This window comes from Oncorhynchus masou, chromosome 3 (genome assembly GCF_036934945.1).
Source record: "Oncorhynchus masou masou isolate Uvic2021 chromosome 3, UVic_Omas_1.1, whole genome shotgun sequence".
NCBI lineage: Eukaryota > Metazoa > Chordata > Actinopteri > Salmoniformes > Salmonidae > Oncorhynchus > Oncorhynchus masou.
Window position 1 is genome coordinate 13,792,386 of NC_088214.1, and position 23,829 is coordinate 13,816,214.

General features: G+C 42.9%; 1 protein-coding gene across 1 annotated transcript in view; it reads right to left on the reverse strand.

Annotated features, from left to right (window-relative positions):
- The window catches only part of LOC135510634 (protein unc-13 homolog A-like), a 103,608-nt gene that overhangs the window by 20,758 nt on the left and 59,021 nt on the right, over nt 1-23,829 (reverse strand). The window contains 15 exon segments of the mRNA XM_064931714.1: nt 1,069-1,165; nt 1,301-1,427; nt 1,530-1,615; nt 3,845-3,972; nt 4,950-5,084; nt 10,339-10,428; nt 13,731-13,799; nt 14,345-14,498; nt 15,697-15,860; nt 19,978-20,093; nt 20,240-20,409; nt 21,014-21,155; nt 21,985-22,212; nt 23,162-23,381; nt 23,743-23,820. Of these exon segments, the coding sequence (XP_064787786.1) occupies nt 1,069-1,165; nt 1,301-1,427; nt 1,530-1,615; nt 3,845-3,972; nt 4,950-5,084; nt 10,339-10,428; nt 13,731-13,799; nt 14,345-14,498; nt 15,697-15,860; nt 19,978-20,093; nt 20,240-20,409; nt 21,014-21,155; nt 21,985-22,212; nt 23,162-23,381; nt 23,743-23,820 (2,004 nt within the window).

Here is a 23,829-nt window from a genome sequence, read left to right on the forward strand (position 1 = left end):
AGGGAGAGATAGAGAGATAGAGTGAGGGAGGGAGGGAGGGATAGATAGAGGGAGGGTTAGATAGAGGGAGGGTTAGATAGATAGATAGATAGATAGATAGATAGATAGATAGAGGGAGTGAGGGGTAGAGGGGGGAGGGAGGGAGGGAGGGAAAGATAGAGGGATAGTGGGAGGGAGAGATAGAGGGAGGGAGGGAGGGATAGAGGGAGGGAGGGATAGTGGGAGGGATGGATAGATAGAGGGAGGGAGGAAGGGAGGGAGGGATAGATAGAGGGAGGAAGGGAGGGATAGCGGGAGGGAGGGTTAGATAGAGGGAGGGAGGGAGGGAGGGAGGGAGGGAGGGAGGGAGGGAGGGAGGGAGGGAGGGAGGGAGGGGGGAGAGAGAGGGAGGGAGGGATAGCGGGAGGGAGGGAGGGATATCGGGTGGGAGGGAGGGATAGCGGGAGGGAGGGATAGCGGGAGGGAGGGAGGGATAGACAGAGGGAGGGATAGATAGAGGGAGGGATAGATAGATAGAGGGAGTGAGGGGTAGAGGGAGGGTTAGATAGAGGGAGGGATAGATAGATAGAGGGAGTGAGGGGTAGAGGGAGGGAGGGAGGGAAAGATATAGAGGGAGGGAGAGATAGAGGATAGAGTGAGGGAGGGAGGGAGGGAGGGATAGATAGAGGGAGGGTTAGATAGAGGGAGGGTTAGATAGATAGATAGATAGATAGATAGAGGGAGTGAGGGGTAGAGGGGGGGAGGGAGGGAGGGAGGGAAAGATAGAGGGATAGAGGGAGGGAGAGATAGAGGGAGGGAGGGATGGAGGGATGGATGGATGGATGGATAGATAGATAGATAGAGGGAGCAGTAACTTCTGTGTTGGGTGTTTCCACCCTTTGCAGCTTGTCCAGTGAAACTGCATATTGCAACTGGTCTAATAGACCTACACAGACATAGCTTATCATCATGTGTAAAGTTACTTTAAAGTTATTATTATTGAGAAATGACTACATAATTACAATTTGACCATGAATAGGGGCCTGTAAAACAAAACATATCTCAGAGAGGAAATAGATGTGAATTTACCCCGTCCTTTGTGTCCCTCACTAGGGCACCGTGCAGGAAGTCTCTGGACACTTCCTCGTTCTCGTCCAACCACTGGATGACAAACGGCTCGAACCAACTATGAGGCGGTAGAGAAGGGGTCCACAAAAACCTCTCATTATGTGATAACACCCCCCCCCCCCAAAAAAAATACAAAAATCAATGGACTTTCCATAAAAAAAGAGCTGAATAAGATGAGCTAAAGAACACTCACGCTGGGTACTCCGGTACACGTTTCTGGAAGGTGGGCAGCTCTTTGCAGTATTCGTTGTAGAGCCACTTCACCTTGAAGTGCAGGTTCATGTAATCAGCACTCTTACACAGCCGGTTCTTCTCATGCTCTGAGAATGATAGAGAATAGTAGGGGAGATTTGGAACATATTCATTCATAGTACACACAGGCACACAATCTCACACACAGACGCACGCACACACACACTTACCCTCCATGGCATATCTCATATCTTGAGCAAACATGTTCCACATGACCTCTGCACTGATCACGCCCACATTCAGTTCCTGAGGAAACCTGCGCGGGACAGGAGAACAGTGTTCAGAGAGGGAGAGGGAGTGACAGAGACAGAGACAGAGACAGACAGGACAGCAGCACAATTAGACCCAATCAAATCATGAGAAAACAAAAAGATAATTACTTGACACATTGGAAAGAATTAACAAAAAAACAGAGCAAACTAAAATGCTATTTGGCCCTAAACAGAGAGTACACAGTGGCAGAATACTGACCACTGTGACTGACCCAAAATTAAGAAAAGCTTTGACTATGTACAGACTCAGTGAGCATAGCCTTGCTATTGAGAAAGGCCGCCGTAGGCAGACATGGCTCTCAAGAGAAGACAGGCTATGTGCTCACTGCCCACAAAATGAGGTGGAAACTGAGCTGCACTTCCTAACCTCCTGCCCAATGTATGACCATATTAGAGAGACATATTTCCCTCAGATTACACAGATCCACAAAGAACTCGAAAACAAACCCAATTTTGATAAACTCCCATATCTACTGGGTGAAATACCACAGTGTGCCATCACAGCAGCAAGATTTGTGACCTGTTGCCACAAGAAAAGGACAACCAGTGAAGAACAAGCACCATTGTAAATACAACCCATATTTATGCTTATTTATTATCCCTTGTGTACCCTTAACCATTTGTACATCGTTACAACACTGTATATATACGTAATATGACATTTGTAATGTCTTTATTGTTTTGAAACTTCTGTATGTGTAATGTTTAATATACAGTACCTTGCGAAAGTATTCGGCCCCCTTGAACTTTGTGACCTTTTGCCACATTTCAGGCTTCAAACATAAAGATACAAAACTGTATTTTTTTGTGAAGAATCAACAACAAGTGGGACACAATCATGAAGTGGATGACATTTATTCCATTGTAGATTTTGCTTTATGTTTTGGATCATTGTCTTGTTGGAAGACAAATCTCCGTCCCAGTCTCAGGTGTTTGCAGACTCCATCAGGTTTTCTTCCAGAATGGTCCTGTATTTGGCTCCATCCATCTTCCCATCAATTTTAACCATCTTCCCTGTCCCTGCTGAAGAAAATCAGGCCCAAACCATGATGCTGCCACCACCATGTTTGACAGTGGGGATGGTGTGTTCAGGGTGATGGGCTGTGTTGCTTTTACGCCAAACATAACATTTTGCATTGTTGCCAAAAAGTTCAATTTTGGTTTCATCTGACCAGAGCACCTTCTTCCACATGTCTGGTGTGTCTCCCAGGTGGCTTGTGGCAAACTTTAAATGACACTTTTTATGGATATCTTTAAGAAATGGCTTTCTTTTTGCCACTCTTCCATAAAGGCCAGATTTGTGCAATATACGACTGATTGTTGTCCTATGGACAGAGTCTCCCACCTCAGCTGTAGATCTCTGCAGTTCATCCAGAGTGATCATGGGCCTCTTGGCTGCATCTCTGATCAGTCTTCTCCTTGTATGAGCTGAAAGTTTAGAGGGACGGCCAGGTCTTGGTAGATTTGCAGTGGTCTGATACTCCTTCCATTTCAATATTATCGCTTGCACAGTGCTCCTTGGGATGTTTAAAGCTTGGGAAATCTTTTTGTATCCAAATCCGGCTTTAAACTTATTCACACCAGTATCTCGGACCTGTCTGGTGTGTTCTTTTTGTTCTTCATGATGCTCTCTGCGCTTTTAACGGACCTCTGAGACTATCACAGTGCAGGTGCATTTATACGGAGACTTGATTACACACAGGTGGATTGTATTTATCATCATTAGTAATTTAGGTCAACATTGGATCATTCAGAGATCCTCACTGAACTTCTGGAGAGAGTTTGCTGCACTGAAAGTAAAGGGGCTGAATAATTTTGCACGCCCAATATTTCAGTTTTTGATTTGTTAAAAAAGTTTGAAATATCCAATAAATGTCGTTCCACTTCATGATTGTGTCCCACTTGTTGATTCTTCACAAAAAATACAGTTTTATATCTTTATGTTTGTAGCCTGAAATGTGGCAAAAGGTCGCAAAGTTCAAGGGGGCCAAATACTTTCGCTAGGCACTGTACATCTTTATTGTTTATTTCACTTTTGTATAGTATCTACCTCACTTGCTTTGGAAATATTAACACATTTCCCATGCCAATAAAGCCCCCTGAATTGAATTGAATTGAGAGAGAGAGAGAGAGAGAGAGAGAGAGAGAGAGAGAGAGAGAGAGAGAGAGAGAGAGAGAGAGGGGGGTAGAGAGACAGAGACAGAGAGACTCACTGGTTGAGACAGGGTGTATAGGAGTTCTTGTCTTCCTCTATGATGGAGACGATGAGGGTGATGAGTTTTGACCAGAAGTCCAAGTTCTTGATACTGGGACCCTGCTCTTCTGGAACGTCAGCCTTAGCCTGGAGAGAGAGAGGAGGGTCAGACAGACATACACACAGGCAAGCACTCACGTGAACACACATACACAAACACACAAAAACACACACACACACACACACACACACACACACACACACACACACACACACACACACACACACACACACACACACACACACACACACACACACACACACACACACACACACACACACACACGCTCACATTGATTTGGAAAATTCGATCCAAAGATTAGGCAGAGACTAATTTATAGTGATAATAGTGAATCTTTAATAGATTCAAGCAGCAGGTAGATCCCTCTCTGATCTCAGTCAGGGAAGGAGCTCCCAGAGTACATGGTTCCATGTCTCTTATATAGCGAGGGAGATCCCTCTCTGATCTCAGTCAGGGAAGGACCTCCCAGAGTAAATGGTTCCATGTCTCTTATATAGCAAGGGAGATCCCTCTCTGATCTCAGTCAGGGAAGGACCTCCCAGAGTAAATGGTTCCATGTCTCTTATATAGCGAGGGAGATCCCTCTCTGATCTCAGTCAGGGAAGGAGCTCCCAGAGTAAATGGTTCCATGTCTTTTATATAGCGAGGGAGATCCCTCTCTGATCTCAGTCAGGGAAGGAGCTCCCAGAGTAAATGGTTCCATGTCTCTTATATAGCGAGGGAGATCCGTCTCTGATCTCAGTCAGGGAAGGAGCTCCCAGAGTACATGGTTCCATGTCTCTTATATAGCGAGGGAGATAGAGGTAATAATACAATCATATTGTTTACACAACAGTTCTTTATACAAGCAACAGTTCTGGAACACATTGGCCTTGTGTTAGGGTGCAGACATACCAGGAGTCTATAACAGGCATAGCATCACAGTCCAACACAGAACAGACCATAACACTAACAGACGTTACAACAACTCACCCCATTTCTGCCACAACAACGTGAACACACACACACACGCACATAAACACACACAAACACACATACTCACAGGGTCTGTCTGGTACTCTCTGCTGTAGAGTTCATGACAGTTGTTGAAGATGTATTCGTAGGTGGAGTTGAGACAGGCTTTAACACAGTCCTTCACCACCTGACTGGCCCTGGGGGGGCTCTGCAGCTCCTGGACCTGATCACACAGGAGGGTCAGAGGTCAGTTAGTTTAGCATTAGAATGACCAGTCAGTTCCAAAACATTGTCACTCTTGATAAATATTTTTATTTTACCTTTATTTAACTAGGCAAGTCAGTTAAGAACAAATTCTTATTTTCAATGACGGCCTAGGAACTGTGGGTTAACTGCCTGTTCAGGGACAGAACGACAGATTTGAACTTGCAACCTTCTGGTTACTAGTCCAACGCTCTAACCACTAGGCTAGGTGGCGAATCGCATCTCTGCATGTCTGGCAGACATATCAGTGTGGATAACGGATCACCACCTCAAGCTGAACCTCGGCAAGACGGAACTGCTCTTCCTCCCGGGGAAGGACTGCCCGTTCCATGATCTCGCCATCACGGTTGACAACTCCATTGTGTCCTCCTCCCAGAGCGCTAAGAACCTTGGCGTGATCCTGGACAACACCCTGTCGTTCTCAACTAACATCAAGGCGGTGGCCCGTTCCTGTAGGTTCATGCTCTACAACATCCGCAGAGTACGACCCTGCCTCACACAGGAAGCGGCGCAGGTCCTAATCCAGGCACTTGTCATCTCCCGTCTGGATTACTGCAACTCGCTGTTGGCTGGGCTCCCTGCCTGTGCCATTAAACCCCTACAACTCATCCAGAACGCCGCAGCCCGTCTGGTGTTCAACCTTCCCAAGTTCTCTCACGTCACCCCGCTCCTCCGCTCTCTCCACTGGCTTCCAGTTGAAGCTCGCATCCGCTACAAGACCATGGTGCTTGCCTACGGAGCTGTGAGGGGAACGGCACCGCAGTACCTCCAGGCTCTGATCAGGCCCTACACCCAAACAAGGGCACTGCGTTCATCCACCTCTGGCCTGCTCGCCTCCCCACCACTGAGGAAGTATAGTTCCCGCTCAGCCCAGTCAAAACTGTTCGCTGCTCTGGCCCCCCAATGGTGGAACAAACTCCCTCACGACGCCAGGACAGCGGAGTCAATCACCACCTTCCGGAGACACCTGAAACCCCACCTCTTTAAGGAATACCTAGGATAGGATAAAGTAATCCTTCTCACCCCCCCCCTTAAATGATTTAGATGCACTATTGTAAAGTGGCTGTTCCACTGGATGTCATAAGGTGAATTCACCAATTTGTAAGTCGCTCTGGATAAGAGCGTCTGCCAAATGACTTAAATGTAAATGTAATGTAAATGGCTACCCTGAGAAGCAAAACAATTATTGGCACCCCTTTTTTCAATACCTTGTGAGGATAACGGCACAAAGCTTTTACAAAATATATTTGATGAGACTGGAAAACACAGTGGGAGGGATCTTAGACCAGTCCTACATACAGAATATTTCTAGATCCTTGATATCTTTCATCTGCATTTATGGTCTGCCCTCTCCAATTCAAACCACAGGTTTTCAATGGGGTTGAAGTCCAGAGACTGATGGCCACTGCAAAATGTTGTTGATGCCGTTGACCTTAAAGTAACTGACCAGTGAAAATCTCACTTTTAAAAGCACACAGTCTGTCAACATCCCCACATCAAGTTCTTTGAAAGGCTGGTCATGGCTCACATCAACACCATCATCCCAGAAACCCTAGACCCACTCAATTTGCATACCGCTCCAACAGATCCACAGATGATGCAGTCTCTATTGTACTCCACACTACCCTTTCACACCTGGACAAAAGGAACACCTATGTGCGAATGCTTTTCATTGACTACAACTCAGCGTTCAACACCATAGTGCCGTCAAAGCTCATTACTAAGCTAAGGACCCTGGGACTAAACACCTCCCTCTGCAACTGGATCATGGACTTCCTGACGGGCCTCCGCCAGGTGGTGAGGGTAGGTAACAACACATCTGCCACGCTGATCCTCAACACAGGGGCCCCTCAGGGGTGTGTGCTCAGCCCCCTCCTGTACTCCCTGTTCACTCACGACTGCACGGCCAGGCACGACTCCACACCATCATTACATTTGCCGATGACACAACAGATAATGTCCTGATCACCGACAACAACGAAACAACCTATAGGGAGGAGGTAAGAGACCTGGTCATGTGATGCCAGGATAACAACCTCTCCCTCATCGTGATCAAGACAAAGGAGATGATTGTGGACTACAGGAAAAAGAGGACTGAGCAGGCCCCCATTCTCATCGATGGAGCTGTAGTGGAGCAGGTTGAGAGCTACAAGTTCCTTTGTGTCCACATCACCAACAAACTAATATGGTCCAAGCACACCAAGACAGTCTTGAAGCGGGCACGACAAAACCTATTCCCCCTCAGGAGACTGAAAAGATTTGGCATGGGCCCTCAGATCCTCAAAAGGTTCTACAGCTGCACCATCGAGAGCATCCTAACTGGTTGCATCACTACCTGGGGTGGCAACTGCTCGGCCTCCGACCGTAAGGCACTACAGAGGCCCAACACATCACTGGGGCCAAGCTTCCTGCCATCCAGGACCTCTTTACCAGGCGGTGTCAGAGGAAGGCCCTAAAAATTGTCAAAGACTCCAGCCACCCTAGTCATAGACTGTTCTCTCTGCTACCACACGGAAAGCGGTACCGGAGTGCCAAGTCTAGGTCCAAGAGGCTTCTAAACAGCTTCTACCCCCAAGCCATAAGACTCCTAAACATCTTGTCAAATGGTTAGCCAGACTATTTGCATTGCCCCGCCCCCCCTCCCCTCTCCACACCACAGCCACTCTCTGTTGTCATCTATGCATAGTCACTTTAACAAACTAAACCTACACGTACAGTTGAAATCGGAAGTTTACATACAGTTATGTTGGAGTCATTAAAACTCGTTTTTCAACCACTCCACAAATTTCTTGTTAACAAACTATAGTTTTGGCAAGTCAGTTAGGACATCTACGTTGTGCATGACACAAGTATTTTTTACAACCATTGTTTACAGACAGATTATTTCACAATTCCAGTGGGTCAGAAGTTTACATACACTAAGTTGACTGTGCCTTTAAACAGCTTGGAAAATTCCAGAAAATGATGTCATGACTTCAGAAGATTCTTTAATTGACATCATTTGAGTCAATTGGAGGTGTACCTGTGGATGTATTTCAAGGCCTACCTTCAAACTCAGTGCCTCTTTGCTTGACATCAATGGAAAATCAAAAGAAATCAGCCTCAGAAAAAAATTGTAGACCTCCACAAGTCTGGTTCCTCCTTGGGAGCAATTTACAAATGCCTGAAGGCACCACATCATCTGTACAAACAATAGTACGCAAGTATAAACACCATGGGTCCACGCAGCCGTCATACCGCTCAGGAAGGAGACGCGTTCTGTCTCCTAGAGATGAACGTACTTTGGTGTCAAAAGTGCAAATCAATCCCAGAACAATAGCAAAGGACCTTGTGAAGATGCTGGAGGAAACAGGTACAAAATTATCTATATCCACAGTAAAACGAGTCCTATATCAACATAACCTGAAAGGCCGCTCAGCAAGGAAGGAGCCACTGCTCCAAAACCGCCATAAAAAAGCCAGACTACGGTTTGCAACTGCACATGGGGACAAAGATCGTACTTTTTGGAGAAATTTCCTCTGTTCTCATGAAACAAAAATAGAACTGTTTGGCCATAATGACCATTGTTATGTTTGGAGGAAAAAGGGGGAGGCTTGCAAGCCGAAGAACCTCATCCCAACCGTGAAGCACAGGGGTGGCAGCATCATGTTATGGTGGTGATTTGCTGCAGAAGGGACTGGTGCACTTCACAAAATAGATGGTTTCATGAGGAGAGAAGGAAAATTATGTGAATATATTGAAGCAACATCTCAAGACATCAGTCAGGAAGTTAAAGCTTGGTCGCAAATGGGTCTTCCAAATGGACAATGACCCCAAGCATACTTCCAAAGTTGTGGCAAAATGGCTTAAGGACAACAAAGTCAAGGTATTGGAGTGGCCATCACAAAGCCCTGACCTCAGTCCTACAGAAAATGTGTGGGCAGAACTGAAAGTGTGTGCGAGCAAGGAGGCCTACAAAGCTGACTCGGTTACACCAGCTCTGTCAGGTGGAATGGGCCAAAATTCACACAACTTATTAATGTGGGAAGCTTGTGGAAGGCTACCCGAAACGTTTGACCCAAGTTAAACAATTTAAAGGCAATGCTACCAAATACTAATTGAGTGTATGTAAACTTCTGAACCACTGGGAATGTGATGAAAGAAATAAAAGCTGAAATAAATCATTCTCTCTACTATTATTCTGACATTTTACATTCTTAAAATAAAGTGGTGATCCTAACTGACCTAAAATAGGGAATATATACTGGGATTAAATGTCAGGAATTGTGAAAAACGGAGTTGGAATGTTTTTGGCTAAGGTGTATGTAAACAAGTCTACATAATACCTCAACTAACCGGTGCCCATGTACATTGACTCTGTACCGGCACCACCTTCTATATATTGTTATTTTTAACTGTTGCTCTTTAATTACTTGTTACTTCTATCTCTTATTTTTATCCATATGTTTTTAAACTACACTGTTAGTTAGGGGCTTGTAAGTAAGTATTTCACTGTAAGGTCTACATCTGTTGTATTTCGGCGGCAGTGTAGCCTAGTGGTTAGAGCATTGGACTAGTAACCGAAAGGTTGCAAGTTCAAATCCCCGAGCTGACAAGGTACAAATTCTGTCGTTCTGCCCCTGAACAGGCAGTTAACCCACTGTTCCTAGGCCGTCATTGAAAATAAGAATTTGTTCTTAACTGACTTGCCTAGTTAAATAAAATGTGACCAATACACTTTGATTTGATCCTGTACTTCTATTTTTTGCCAAAGCATACATTGTAGAACACCCCCCCACCACCTCAAACTTATAGCTCAAACAGACCATTTAAAAAATGCTTGCTATTTCCTCAGAGAGTGATGTCAGGTAACACTTTATTTGGATAGTCCCAAGTAGATGGTTTGTAGATGTTCAGTGACTGTCAACAACATTGCAACTAATTATCCATTAACCTGACACTAACAGTATATGGCTGATACACCTTAACGGCTGCAGAATGCTACCTAGACCTCAAGACCTATCCTGATCCACCGTTGTGCTCTCGGTTTGTTCCACTGAATCCGTGGAGCGAAACAGAACGTGAGCTTGCGAGATCAAGATGGTCGTACGAGGCTACTCAAGAGCTAGATTAGCAATACGTCCATCTATGAATCCACATATTTCCTGGAAAGAAGCTTAGACTTGATGAAAAAGAGATGAAGAAGGAGATGATTGAGGTATTGTTTTGTTCACCTTCATCCTGAAGAAGGTGATGCTGGTCAGTAGGTCTACAGTGGATTTGAGGTCCTGCAGCCTCTCAGGGCTACTGGCTGGGAAGTTATTCTACAAACACAGAAACACCATTAAAAACACACCCCGAAACACCATTACAGACACAGAAACACAATTACAAAAACACCATTACAAAGACACAGAAACACAATTACAAAGACACAGAAACACCATCACAAAGACAGAAACACCATTACAAAGACACAGAAACACCATTACAAAGACGAAAACACAATTACAAAGACACAGAAACACCATTACAAAGACGAAAACACCATTAAAAACACACAGAAACACCATTACAAAGACAGAAACATCATTACAAAGACAGAAACACCATTACAAAGACACAGAAACACCATTACAATGACAGAAACACCATTACAAAGACACAGAAACACCATTAAAAACACACAGAAACACCATTACAAAGACAGAAACACCATTACAAAGACAGAAACAACATTACAAAGACAGAAACACCATTACAAAGACACAGAAACACCATTACAGACACATAAACACCATTACAAAGACACAGAAACACAATTACAAAGACACAGAAACACCATTACAAAGACAGAAACACCATTACAAAGACAGAAACACCATTACAAAGACACAGAAACACCATTACAAAGACACAGAAACACCATTACAAAGACACAGAAACACCATTACAAAGACAGAAACACCATTACAAAGACAGAAACACCATTACAAAGACAGAAACACCATTACCAACACAGAAACACCATTACAAACACAAAAACATAACTACAAACACAGAAACACCATTACAAAGACAAAAACATAACTACAAACACAGAAACACCATTACAAACACAGAAACACACTGATATGAACTTTAAAAGAGTGTAGAAACAAAGAAACACTGTTTGGAACAGAGATATGTTTTTGAAAGATAGGTTCAGATATCACAAGACTGGTCAAATAAACATGGCTTGTTGAAGGTCTATGTAACTTAGAATGTAATTTTTATATAGTGAGTATACTTTTGTATTAGTCTATTTTATCTCCTCTTTCATGCCTTTCAACTTCTGGTTAAATATAATAATTTAAACTGCAAGGAAATGCTACTTATACAATGGCCTATATACCGTGTCATGCAGATGGAATTAGAGAATATCACAATTACCCAAAACACATGATATTTACAAACAAAGACATTACAACAATGACTTCCACATAAAACAGATTATAACACAATGACTTCCATTTATAAAACAGAATATAACACAATGACTACCACATAAAACAGATTATAACACAATGACTACCACATAAAACAGATTATAACACAATGACTACCATTTATAAAACCGATTATAACACAATGACTTCCACATAAAACAGATTATAACACAATGACTTCCATTTATAAAACAGACTATAACACAATGACTACCACATAAAACAGAATATAACACAATGACTACCACATAAAACAGATTATAACACAATGACTTCCACATAAAACAGATTATAACACAATGATAACATAAAACAGATTATAACACAATGACTTCCATTTATAAAACAGATTATAACACAATGACTACCACATAAAACAGATTATAACACAATGACTACCACATAAAACAGATTATAACACAATGATTACCACATAAAACAGATTATAACACAATGACTACCATTTATAAAACAGATTATAACACAATGACTACCACATAAAACAGATTATAACACAATGACTACCACATAAAACAGATTATAACACAATGACTACCATTTATAAAACAAATTATAACACAATGACTTCCATTTATAAAACAGATTATAACACAATGACTACCACATAAAACAGATTATAACACAATGACTTCCATTTATAAAACAGATTATAACACAATGACTTCCATTTATAAAACAGATTATAACACAATGACTACCACATAAAACAGATTATAACACAATGACTACCACATAAAACAGATTATAACACAATGACTACCACATAAAACAGATTATAACACAATGACTTCCATTTATAAAACAGATTATAACACAATGATTACCACATAAAACAGATTACAACACAATGACTTCCATTTATAAAACAGATTATAACACAATGATTACCACATAAAACAGATTACAACACAATGACTTCCATTTATAAAACAGATTATAACACAATGATTACCACATAAAACAGATTATAACACAATGACTACCATTTATAAAACAGATTATAACACAATGACTTCCATTTATAAAACAGATTATAACACAATGACTACCACATAAAACAGATTATAACACAATGACTTCCATTTATAAAACAGACTATAACACAATGACTACCACATAAAACAGAATATAACACAATGACTACCACATAAAACAGATTATAACACAATGACTTCCACATAAAACAGATTATAACACAATGACTACCACATAAAACAGATTATAACACAATGACTTCCATTTATAAAACAGATTATAACACAATGACTACCACATAAAACAGATTATAACACAATGACTACCACATAAAACAGATTATAACACAATGATTACCACATAAAACAGATTATAACACAATGACTACCATTTATAAAACAGATTATAACACAATGACTACCACATAAAACAGATTATAACACAATGACTACCACATAAAACAGATTATAACACAATGACTACCATTTATAAAACAAATTATAACACAATGACTTCCATTTATAAAACAGATTATAACACAATGACTACCACATAAAACAGATTATAACACAATGACTTCCATTTATAAAACAGATTATAACACAATGACTTCCATTTATAAAACAGATTATAACACAATGACTACCACATAAAACAGATTATAACACAATGACTACCACATAAAACAGATTATAACACAATGACTACCACATAAAACAGATTATAACACAATGACTTCCATTTATAAAACAGATTATAACACAATGATTACCACATAAAACAGATTACAACACAATGACTTCCATTTATAAAACAGATTATAACACAATGATTACCACATAAAACAGATTACAACACAATGACTTCCATTTATAAAACAGATTATAACACAATGATTACCACATAAAACAGATTATAACACAATGACTACCATTTATAAAACAGATTATAACACAATGACTTCCATTTATAAAACAGATTATAACACAATGACTACCACATAAAACAGATTATAACACAGTGTTTGACACAAACACTTTTAAAAGTCTCTCAATATCCTTAACACATATACATATATATATAATGAGAAATCATAAACAGTAAAGAAAATAGTTGTTTAGAAAGGTCAAAGTTGACATTACCCGGTACATGGATAGATCAATCCTCAGGGAGTTGTGGAGCTGATCTAGGAGTTTCACAAACCTGTCCTTCTACCCACACGCACACGGGACACACACACACGGGACACACACACGGGACACACACACACACAGGACACACACACACACAGGACACACACACACAGGACACACACACACAGGACACACACACACAGGACACACACACACAGGACACACACACATGGGACACACACACGGGAGAAGATAAAACAGGGTTAAAAATTGAAACATGCACGTGTTTAACAGGTGTTATTTCCGGTCTAGCTAAATGCTTTATTTGTATTTGTTAAGAAATGGTATGTCAACGCAGGACAGGATCTAGCACGGGGAGTCTGATTGGGCAGTTGGGGATGTACATTTGGCCACTGTTTGAAAATAGGGTCAGAGACTGTATTAGGGTAGAGGGCCCTCAGGACAATGTTCCAGTTCCGAACTTCAATTATCTACACAGTTCAACATGTCATCTCCAGGATGGTCTTTCTAATTGGTCCATATACTGTAGATAGAAAAGTCAAATAATACCTTCAATTAAAAGCTCAACTTAGAACATGAGGGGAATAAGCCAATTAACTCACTCCAAAGTTAGATGCGGCGAAGCGGTCTGATGCCGAGACGTTATTGGTGGATTGGGTGGTGTGGGCGTAGTAAGCATTGATGTTGGCCAGCAGGGTACTCATCACCGCGGGCACGCCCGGGCACATGTACTTAGACGACAGGCAGGCAAAGTGGCTGTGGACACACACACAATACTATAATTACAGTATATTTATATTAACTAGGACTAATAGGTATGAACTAATGCTGACTGGTGTTTATGTTTGTTCATCAGCTACTGTTTTGTAAGTTTTCATTGTCATTTGTCTGTCCAGTGTAGTTTGTAAAGAGAAAGTGGGATACCTGGTCAGTTGTACATCTGAATGCCTTAAACTGATATGTGTCTTCTGCTTTTAACCCAACTCCTTTGAATCAGAGAGGTGCAGGGCGCTGCCTTAATCGACATCCATGTCTTCAGCGCCCAGGGAACAGTGGGTTAACTGGCTTGTTCAGAGTGACAGATTTGTACCTTGTCAGCTCAGGGATTCAATCCAGCAACCTTTCAGTTACTGGCCCAATGCTCTAACCACCAAAATACCTGCCTACATATACAATGGGTGGGTCTAATCCTGAATGCTGATTGGTTAAAAGTGCATTCCAAGTTAAGTCCATCTGACTGGACAATCCATTGTCTCATCAGCCCAGCCATGCAATCGTCTCGGGCCTAACAACCCCTGTGCCAATATATCCTCCAAACACCAGCTTCTCGGCCATTATCACTTAAATATACACTGAATATACAAAATATGAAGCTCTTTCCATGACATAGACTACCCAGGTGAATCCAGGTTAAAGTTATGATCACTTATTGATGTCACTTGTTAAATCTACTTCAAGGGATGTGGACAGGTTAAAGAAGGATTTTTAAGCCTTGAGACCTGGATTGTGTGAGCCAAAGTGCCTTTGAACGGGTTATGGTAGTAGGGCCAGGTCCACCGGTTTGTGTCAAGAACTGCAAGCTGCTGGGTATTTCACCCTCAACAGTTTCCCGTGTGTATCAAGGATGGTCCACCAACCAAAGGACATCCAGCACACTTGACACAACTGTGGGAAGCACTTTGGACACCTTGTAAAGTCCATGCCCCGACGAATTGAGGCTGTTCTGAGGGCAAGAGGGGATGCAAATCAATATTAGGAAGGTGTTCCTAATGTTCTGTACACTCAGTGTAGTGTCAAGTGTATCACATTCTGCATGGTGCTACATGTTTTTATGAGCGGACACACTGGGTAAATAATAGTGGTTCAAGCCAGAGATATACATCAATAGATACGTCTCTGGTTGAAGCCGATGACCAAACTCTCCGTATGTGTTCTGTATGGTGATGGTACTGACGTCATAGCCTGGTAGATGGACTCCACTCCGTAACGCATGGCGAACTCATCCACGATCTCCTGGGGAGTCTCCTCGAAGTACACCTTCCACGCGTCGTCTCCTTTAGCATCAGGGATCTTCACCACACCACTGTTCTGCACCTCTGTAGTGTACTGGAACAGGTGCTACACACACAGAGGTTAAAGTTAAAGGTGTGTAGGGTTGCAAATGGACTAAGTATTACAGGACATTTAGAAGTTTACCAGTAAACTACCAGAATTTTGGTATCCTTCAAGTTTTTATTTTTTGTTTTATAAGATTACATCTAGTGGCCTTTTGCAGTAGGTCGGATTATCACAGGTGTCTGTAATTATCTCTGGCCCTAAAAATATATATATAAAATAATCAAATAAGATGATTTAAACATAAAAAGAATTATGACAAAGTTATAAAACATGATCCTAAATATAAACCATCAGCTGAGTGAATACCATTGGTGTTTAATATGAGGGTTTCAGCTTAGTGAATACCATTGGTGTTTAATATGAGGGTTTCAGCTTAGTGAATACCGTTGGTGTTTAATATGAGGGTTTCAGCTTAGTGAATACCATTGGTGTTTAATATGAGGGTTTCAGCTTAGTGAATACCATTGGTGTTTAATATGAGGGTTTCAGCTTAGTGAATACCATTGGTGTTTAATATGAGGGTTTCAGCTGAGTGAATACCATTGGTGTTTAATATGAGGGTTTCAGCTGAGTGAATACCATTGGTGTTTAATATGAGGGTTTCAGCTTAGTGAATACCATTGGTGTTTAATATGAGGGTTTCAGCTGAGTGAATACCATTGGTGTTTAATATGAGGGTTTCAGCTTAGTGAATACCGTTGGTGTTTAAAGTAACTGTCCAGTGTTTCCAGATTTCTATGAAACATGACCTGTAATAAATTACAATAGTGAAATAGTTTTGGTAATTAAGTATGTTAAAAAGCAGCTTTTTGAATGTTGTGGCGCACCCCAAACACAGAATGGTGACCCCAACCACAGAATGGTGACCCCAACCACAGTATGGTGACCCCAACCACAGTATGGTGAACCCAACCACAGAATGGTGACCCCAACCACAGAATGGTGACCCTAACCACAGTATGGTGACCCCAACCACAGAATGGTGACCCCAACCACAGAATGGTGACCCCAACCACAGAATGGTGACCCCAACCACAGAATGGTGACCCCAACCACAGTATGGTGAACCCAACCACAGAATGGTGACCCCAACCACAGAATGGTGACCCCAACCACAGAATGGTGACCCCAACCACAGAATGGTGACCCCAACCACAGTATGGTGACCCCTACCACAGAATGGTGACCCCAACCACAGAATGTTGTGGCGCACCCCAACCACAGAATGTTGTGGACGTACACCAACCACAGAATGGTGACCCCAACCATAGAATGTTGTGGCGCACCCCAACCACAGAATGTTGTGGACGTACACCAACCACAGAATGTTGTGGCGCACCCCAACCACAGAATGTTGTGGACGTACACCAACCACAGAATGGTGACCCCAACCATAGAATGTTGTGGCGCACCCCAACCACAGAATGTTGTGGACGTACACCAACCACAGAATGTTGTGGCGCACCCCAACCACAGAATGTTGTGGACGTACACCAACCACAGAATGGTGACCCCAACCATAGAATGTTGTGGCGCACCCCAACCACAGAATGTTGTGGACGTACACCAACCACAGAATGTTGTGGCGCACCCCAACCACAGAATGTTGTGGACGTACACCAACCACAGAATGGTGACCCCAACCACAGTATGTTGTGGCGCACCCCAACCACAGAATGTTGTGGACGTACACCAACCACAGAATGGTGACCCCAACCACAGTATGTTGTGGCGCACCCCAACCACAGAATGTTGTGGCGCACCCCAACCACAGAATGTTGTGGACGTACACCAACCACAGAATGGTGACCCCAACCACAGTATGTTGTGGCGCACCCCAACCACAGAATGTTGTGGACGTACACCAACCACAGTATGTTGTGGCGCACCCCAACCACAGAATGTTGTGGCGCACCCCAACCACAGAATGTTGTGGCGCACACCAACCACAGAATGTTGTGGACGTACACCAACCACAGAATGTTGTGGACGTACACCAACCACAGAATGTTGTGGACGTACATCAACCACAGAATGTTGTGGACGTACATCAATCACAGAATGTTGTGGGCGTATACCAACCACAGAATGTTGTGGGCATATACCAACCACAGAATGTTGTGGATGTACACCAACCACAGAATGTTGTGGATGTACACCAACCACATAATGTTGTGGGCGTACACCAACCACAGAATGTTGTGGATGTACACCAACCACAGAATGTTGTGAATGTACACCAACCACATAATGTTGTGGGCGTACACCAACCACAGAATGTTGTGGACATATACCAACCACAGAATGTTGTGGGCGTACACCAACCACAGAATGTTGTGGGCGTACACCGGATGAAGGACACCATGACAGAATGAAGGACACCGTGATGGAACGAAGGACACTATGACAGAATGAAGGACACTGTGACAGAACGAAGGACACCATGACAGAATGAAACACACGTAACTGAACAAAACCCACCATGACAGAATGAAGGACACCGTGATGGAACGAAGGACACCATGATAGAATTAAGGACACCGTAACTGAACGAAACCCACCATGACAGAATGAAACACCATGACAGAACGGAGGACACCATAACTGAACAAAAACCACCATGACAGAATGAAGGACACCGTGACAGAACGAAGGACACCATGACAGAATGAAGGACACCGTGACAGAACAAAGGACACCATGACAGAATGAAAGACACAGTAACAGAACGAAGGACACCGTGACAGAATCAAGGACACCATAACAGTTTCTCTTGGATTTATTTCAAATCTGACCACATGCCCACAGCTGGCAGGGCCTAATTAATCATCAATACGGAATGCAGCTTAACCCGACCAGATCATAATGCCCATGGTCAATTTAGTTTAACATTGGATATCCCTATGGGGCTAGTTAGGGATCATCAATAAATTACACAATGTACATGGGACAATATTTTACAATGTCAATAGGTTCAACTTTCAATGACTTAAAAACCTCAAATCAGCTATAAATTGTAGAAATTCATATACAAATATCGAAAGCATTTAATGAGACAACTAAAAGATGTGCAACATGAAAATGTTGTCCAATTTACATTGTGTAATTTATTGACTAATTTATTAACTAGCCACAGAGATAGGCGATCCAAAGTCAAACCAATTTTGCCAAAATCACACACCAGCCGGCTGAAGCTAATTGACAAAAGAAGTTGCCTAACACTAGCTAGCCTAGGCGACTTCAAGACACAAGACCTGGTTAGACCATTTCAAGTTATCTAGAAGGGTGATTGACTGTAACGGTGTACTGTTTTTGCAGAGCGAAAATACAAAGGCTTTCCACATGTGAACACACACACACAAGAGACACCCACATGAAACCACACCCCCAAGACGTCTCTCGTTTGGCTTCAGTCATGGCCGCTGCATTTCGTAACGAGCAATAAGAAGGAACGACAAATTAGGAAGTCCAGCCCCCAAAAAATATTCATGCGAGTAGACTGCTGATTGGCCAGCTCAGCCAACATTACATCAGGTTCTTTCAGGAAGTAGCAAGCATTTTTTTAAACAAACTGTTTGAGATATAAGTTCGAGGTGGGATTTTTTATGTGCTTTTTCTGCAATTTATGTTATGGCCATGAGTTAACAGAATAATAACTTTTAAAAGTTAGATTTTGACTGGACAGTTAGTTTAATATGAATGTTTCAGCAGGAAATATCCTTTATATTTTTACACACTTATTTATTTTAATATGTCTTTGTTGTAAATGGTTTTGGCCAGACTGGTGGCAGTTGAGTTAATTTTTCATTAATTAAGCTATTTTCTCTTGAACCAGATGGTCTTTCCACTAGGACAATATGGACACAGATATACCCCCCAAAAATATATGAAGAAAATAAATCTACTATAAATTACCAAAGTTACCATAGATTACCTTTTAATTACAGAAATGACTGAAGATTCCTGTAACTCTGGTAAATTACCGGTAACTTTGCAACCCTGTGTGTGTGTGTGTGTGTGTGTGTGTGTGTGTGTGTGTGTGTGTGTGTGTGTGTGTGTGTGTGTGTGTGAAAGTGTACTTAGTATGTGAAACGAGGTATGGTCTGGTCAGTCTTACCTCATGTAGACAGGTGTACTGGACATGGTAGGGAGCCACAGTCTCCTCTCCTTTGATCTCTACACTGATGTGCATCCGGATGGCTCCAGACACAGCTGACTTGTCTGTTCTCTTGTCTGTCACAGAATTACAACACACTCACATCAACATGTCTGTTCTCTTGTCTGTCAGTGAACTACAACACACTCACTTGTCTTCCTTCCTGTTCATCTCCTTTCCCACAACTCCCTCACTTCCTTACTCCCCCCTTCTCATCACTCACCCAGGTTGTACCAGACGTCCATCTCTCCGCTGAGCGTGCGGACCTCGATGATGGTCTGACCCAGGAAGTCATCTGACTCCCGTTTGAACTTCTGCTTCACCCTGGACTTGATGTCATCGTCCTCATCCCACACGCGTACCTTAATGCGGTCCGACGAGTTGTGGCATTCACTATGAGATGAAGAAATGATGTCAGATGTAACCGGGCCCTAAACATTGTCAAAGACTGCAGCCACCCATGTCATAAACTGTTCCCTCTGCTACCATACGGCAAGGGGTACCGATGCACCAAGTCTGGAACCAGCAGGACCCTGAACAGCCATAAGGCTGCTAAATGGTTAATGAAATAGTTAACCAAATAGCTACCTGGACCGTCTGCATTGACCCCTTTTGTACCAACTCTTTTGACTCATCACATACGCTGCTGCTCCTGCTTATTATCTATCCTGCTGCCTAGTGACAATAACCCTCCATATATGCACACATCTACCTCAATGACCTCGTACCTCTGCACATGGACTCAGTACTGGTACCCCTTGTATATAGTCAAGTTATCGTTAATCATTGTCTATTTATTCATAGTGTTATTATGTTTCTATTATTTATGTTTCTCTCTGCGTTGTTGGGAAGGGCACATAAGTAAGAATTTCACTTTTAGTCTACACCTGTTTTTATGAAGCGTGTGACAAATACAATTTGATTTAATGATTTGAACCACACATCCCCACCCACGCACGCACGCAGACAGACAGAAACACACACTCGCTATGCTCACAAGTGGAAGTTCTCCTCCCAGACAGGGTTGAGGTTGCCGTAGATAGTCTTGGTCCTCTTCTTGGTCTTGCCAACCTGAACTGTGACGTAGGGGTCACTGGAACCTGTCTTGTCCTTGGCCTGGAGGCCCTGAGCACACTGCACTGAGAGAGGCACACAGTCACACCATTAGACCTTGGGCATATGTCACACAGAGAGTATTAACTAAATGGTTGTTTCAGCCTCCGTACTTGAATACACATAAAATCACTTCGTATAAGAGCATCTGCTAAAGTACTCAAATACAAACATGTAAAATATAATTTCTACTCCGGTTGGCAAAGGTGAGTCTACTGATGTGAAGTTCCTACTGCCAGACAGTAACTAACACCCCCTCCAATTTGAACCTTTATCCAAACCCCTACTAAACCTAATCTCAATCTTAATCCTGTCAGGATTTGGCCAGGATTGTTCCGGTTTTGGTCACTAGATGCCCCCATTGTGCTTTTTGACCCTTTTGTTTTTCTCTTGTTCTAGTTATTAGTTGCACCTGTGCCTCATTTCCCTTGAATGTATTTAAACCCTTAGTGTTCCTCAGTTCTTTGCTCTGTGTTTGTATTTTAGCACCCAGCCATGCTGTGGACTCTTGTTTCTCTAGTTGGATTTTCTTGAGGTCCTCTGGTTTGGTTCTTGTTTATTTTTTATTATTCTTTTGAGGTTTGTTTTTTCCCTGCTGTTCTTACCACTTTGTGGATTGTGGATATACATTTTTTTCTCTTGGAATTACTTTTGACGTTGTGGATTTATATTTTTGCCTGAAGACCTTTTCCTTCTTTCTTTATTAAATCCCGTCTCCAGTACTGCTGTGTCTGCCTCATCTCCTGGGTTCTGACGACTATTAGTGGCTCAGCTTACTAAGTGACTGTTTCTCACACCGGAGACCCGAGTTCACAACCGGGTCCTGACAAATCACAATCCTAGTCCTATTTTTACCAGTCATGCTGATCATAGCCGACCACTTGGACGTCCCATCAAGCACGCTCTGTTTGATCTGCTTCATCTGCGTGGCGTGCGTCGCCTTGACGACGGTAAACACTTCCTGGATGAGCTCGAAGATTTCCGGTTTGTTCCTCTCTCTGATCTTCATTCTGTCCTTCAGAACCATGATAATGTTCTGGGTTCTGTCCTCTGCCCCGTGCTTAGAACTCTTCTCCGCTGCCCCTGGAAATGAGAGCGGTGGGTGAAGAGGGAGTGAGGAAAGGAAAAAAACAGAGAGAGGAAGAAAGGAGTGTACTCAGAGAGGAGAGAGGGAGGAAGGAGAGAGGGAGAGCGAGAGAGGGTATACAGTAAATATAGAATAGGAGAGAGAGGGAGGGAAGAGGCAGTGAGGGTCAATTGGGTAAACCTTCAAATGAAAGGCTCCTAAGGAATACTTGGGAATGGGTGACAGGAGATACAGACTGTAAATCAGTGGAGGGTTAGGCTAAAAGCCCATCTTGAGGAATGTGTATTAGAGGAAGTAAAAGGATGAAGAGAAGTCCAGGAGTGAGAGAGGAGAGACGCAGGGGGATGACAGCACATTACTCAGGGGGATGACAGCATATCACTCAGGGGGATGACAGCACATTACTCAGGGGGATGACAGCACATTACTCAGGAGATACATTGGAAAGGAAGAGGGTGAAGAACGAGAGGGAGGAGAGTAATGGGATGTCAATCGAAAAAGGTCAGAGTGTTAGACGTGTGCACGTGTTTGTGTGTGTGTGTGTGTCGAGAGTGTTAGACGTGTGCATGTGTTCGTGTATATGTGTGTGTGTGTGTGTTAGGGCCGGGACAACACCAGTATGACAATACTCATTAGTATCGTGGCCAGGAAACAAAGCAGGAAGTGGATTTAACTTGTTTAGGAAAACAGCCTTAATGTTGAAACAAACATCATTATGATGTCATCCAGTCACATGTCTTTATTTCCTAGCTATAGCACACAATATTTTACATACAGCAGCTTTTTAAAGGACCTGCTTCGTGTTTTCATTTTTGCCATGGTAATAAAAATATTGCGACACTGGTATTGTCACAGTCCTAGTGTGTGTGTGTGTGTGTGTGTGTGTGAGAGAGAGAGAGAGAGAGAGTGAGTGAGTGAGTGTTAGTCTGCGCGTGTGTTCCTTACTCTGCAGGCAGTCGGCATTTAGCAGGTCCTGACACTTGTCGTGACATTTGACCCCACACTCGGAGCACCTCATGCCCTGGCGGGCGATGCCCCACAGCAGCCCCTCACACTCATAGCAGTAGGTGGGAGTGGTGGCCGTCCACACCTCAAAGTTATGTGGCGTGGTGCAGGAGATGGGGTAGATCAGAGCCTGTAGGGTCTTCTTATAAACGTGACTTTTCTACAGAATGAGAGGAGGGGGAGGAAGGGGAGAGGCAGAGAGAGGCAGAGAGAGAGAGAGAGAGGACAGATAGAGAGGGAGCGTGAGAGAGGCAGAGGGAGGAGTGTGGTATTAATTATACATGCATACTGCCTGACAAAAGCAGCTAGCTGATAAAAACCTCAGCTGTTTAATAAATCAATTGCATCTCAGCAATAAAATGTGGTCGGATAGATCTCTTCTAAGTGTTATGCTCCACCAGTGGAAATTACCCCTTAGGATAATACTAATGAAGTTGACTGAAATTAGAACTGAACTGAATGGATATTTATAGCTGTGCTGAGACAAGTGGTGGTCAAAGGTCAGAGGTCATGTGACCCACCAGGTCCTCATTGCCGAGGGTGCTGCATGCCATCGCTGTGGTGATCCCAGCCTTCCGAGCGTTCTGAGAGGCCATAGACTGAAGAGA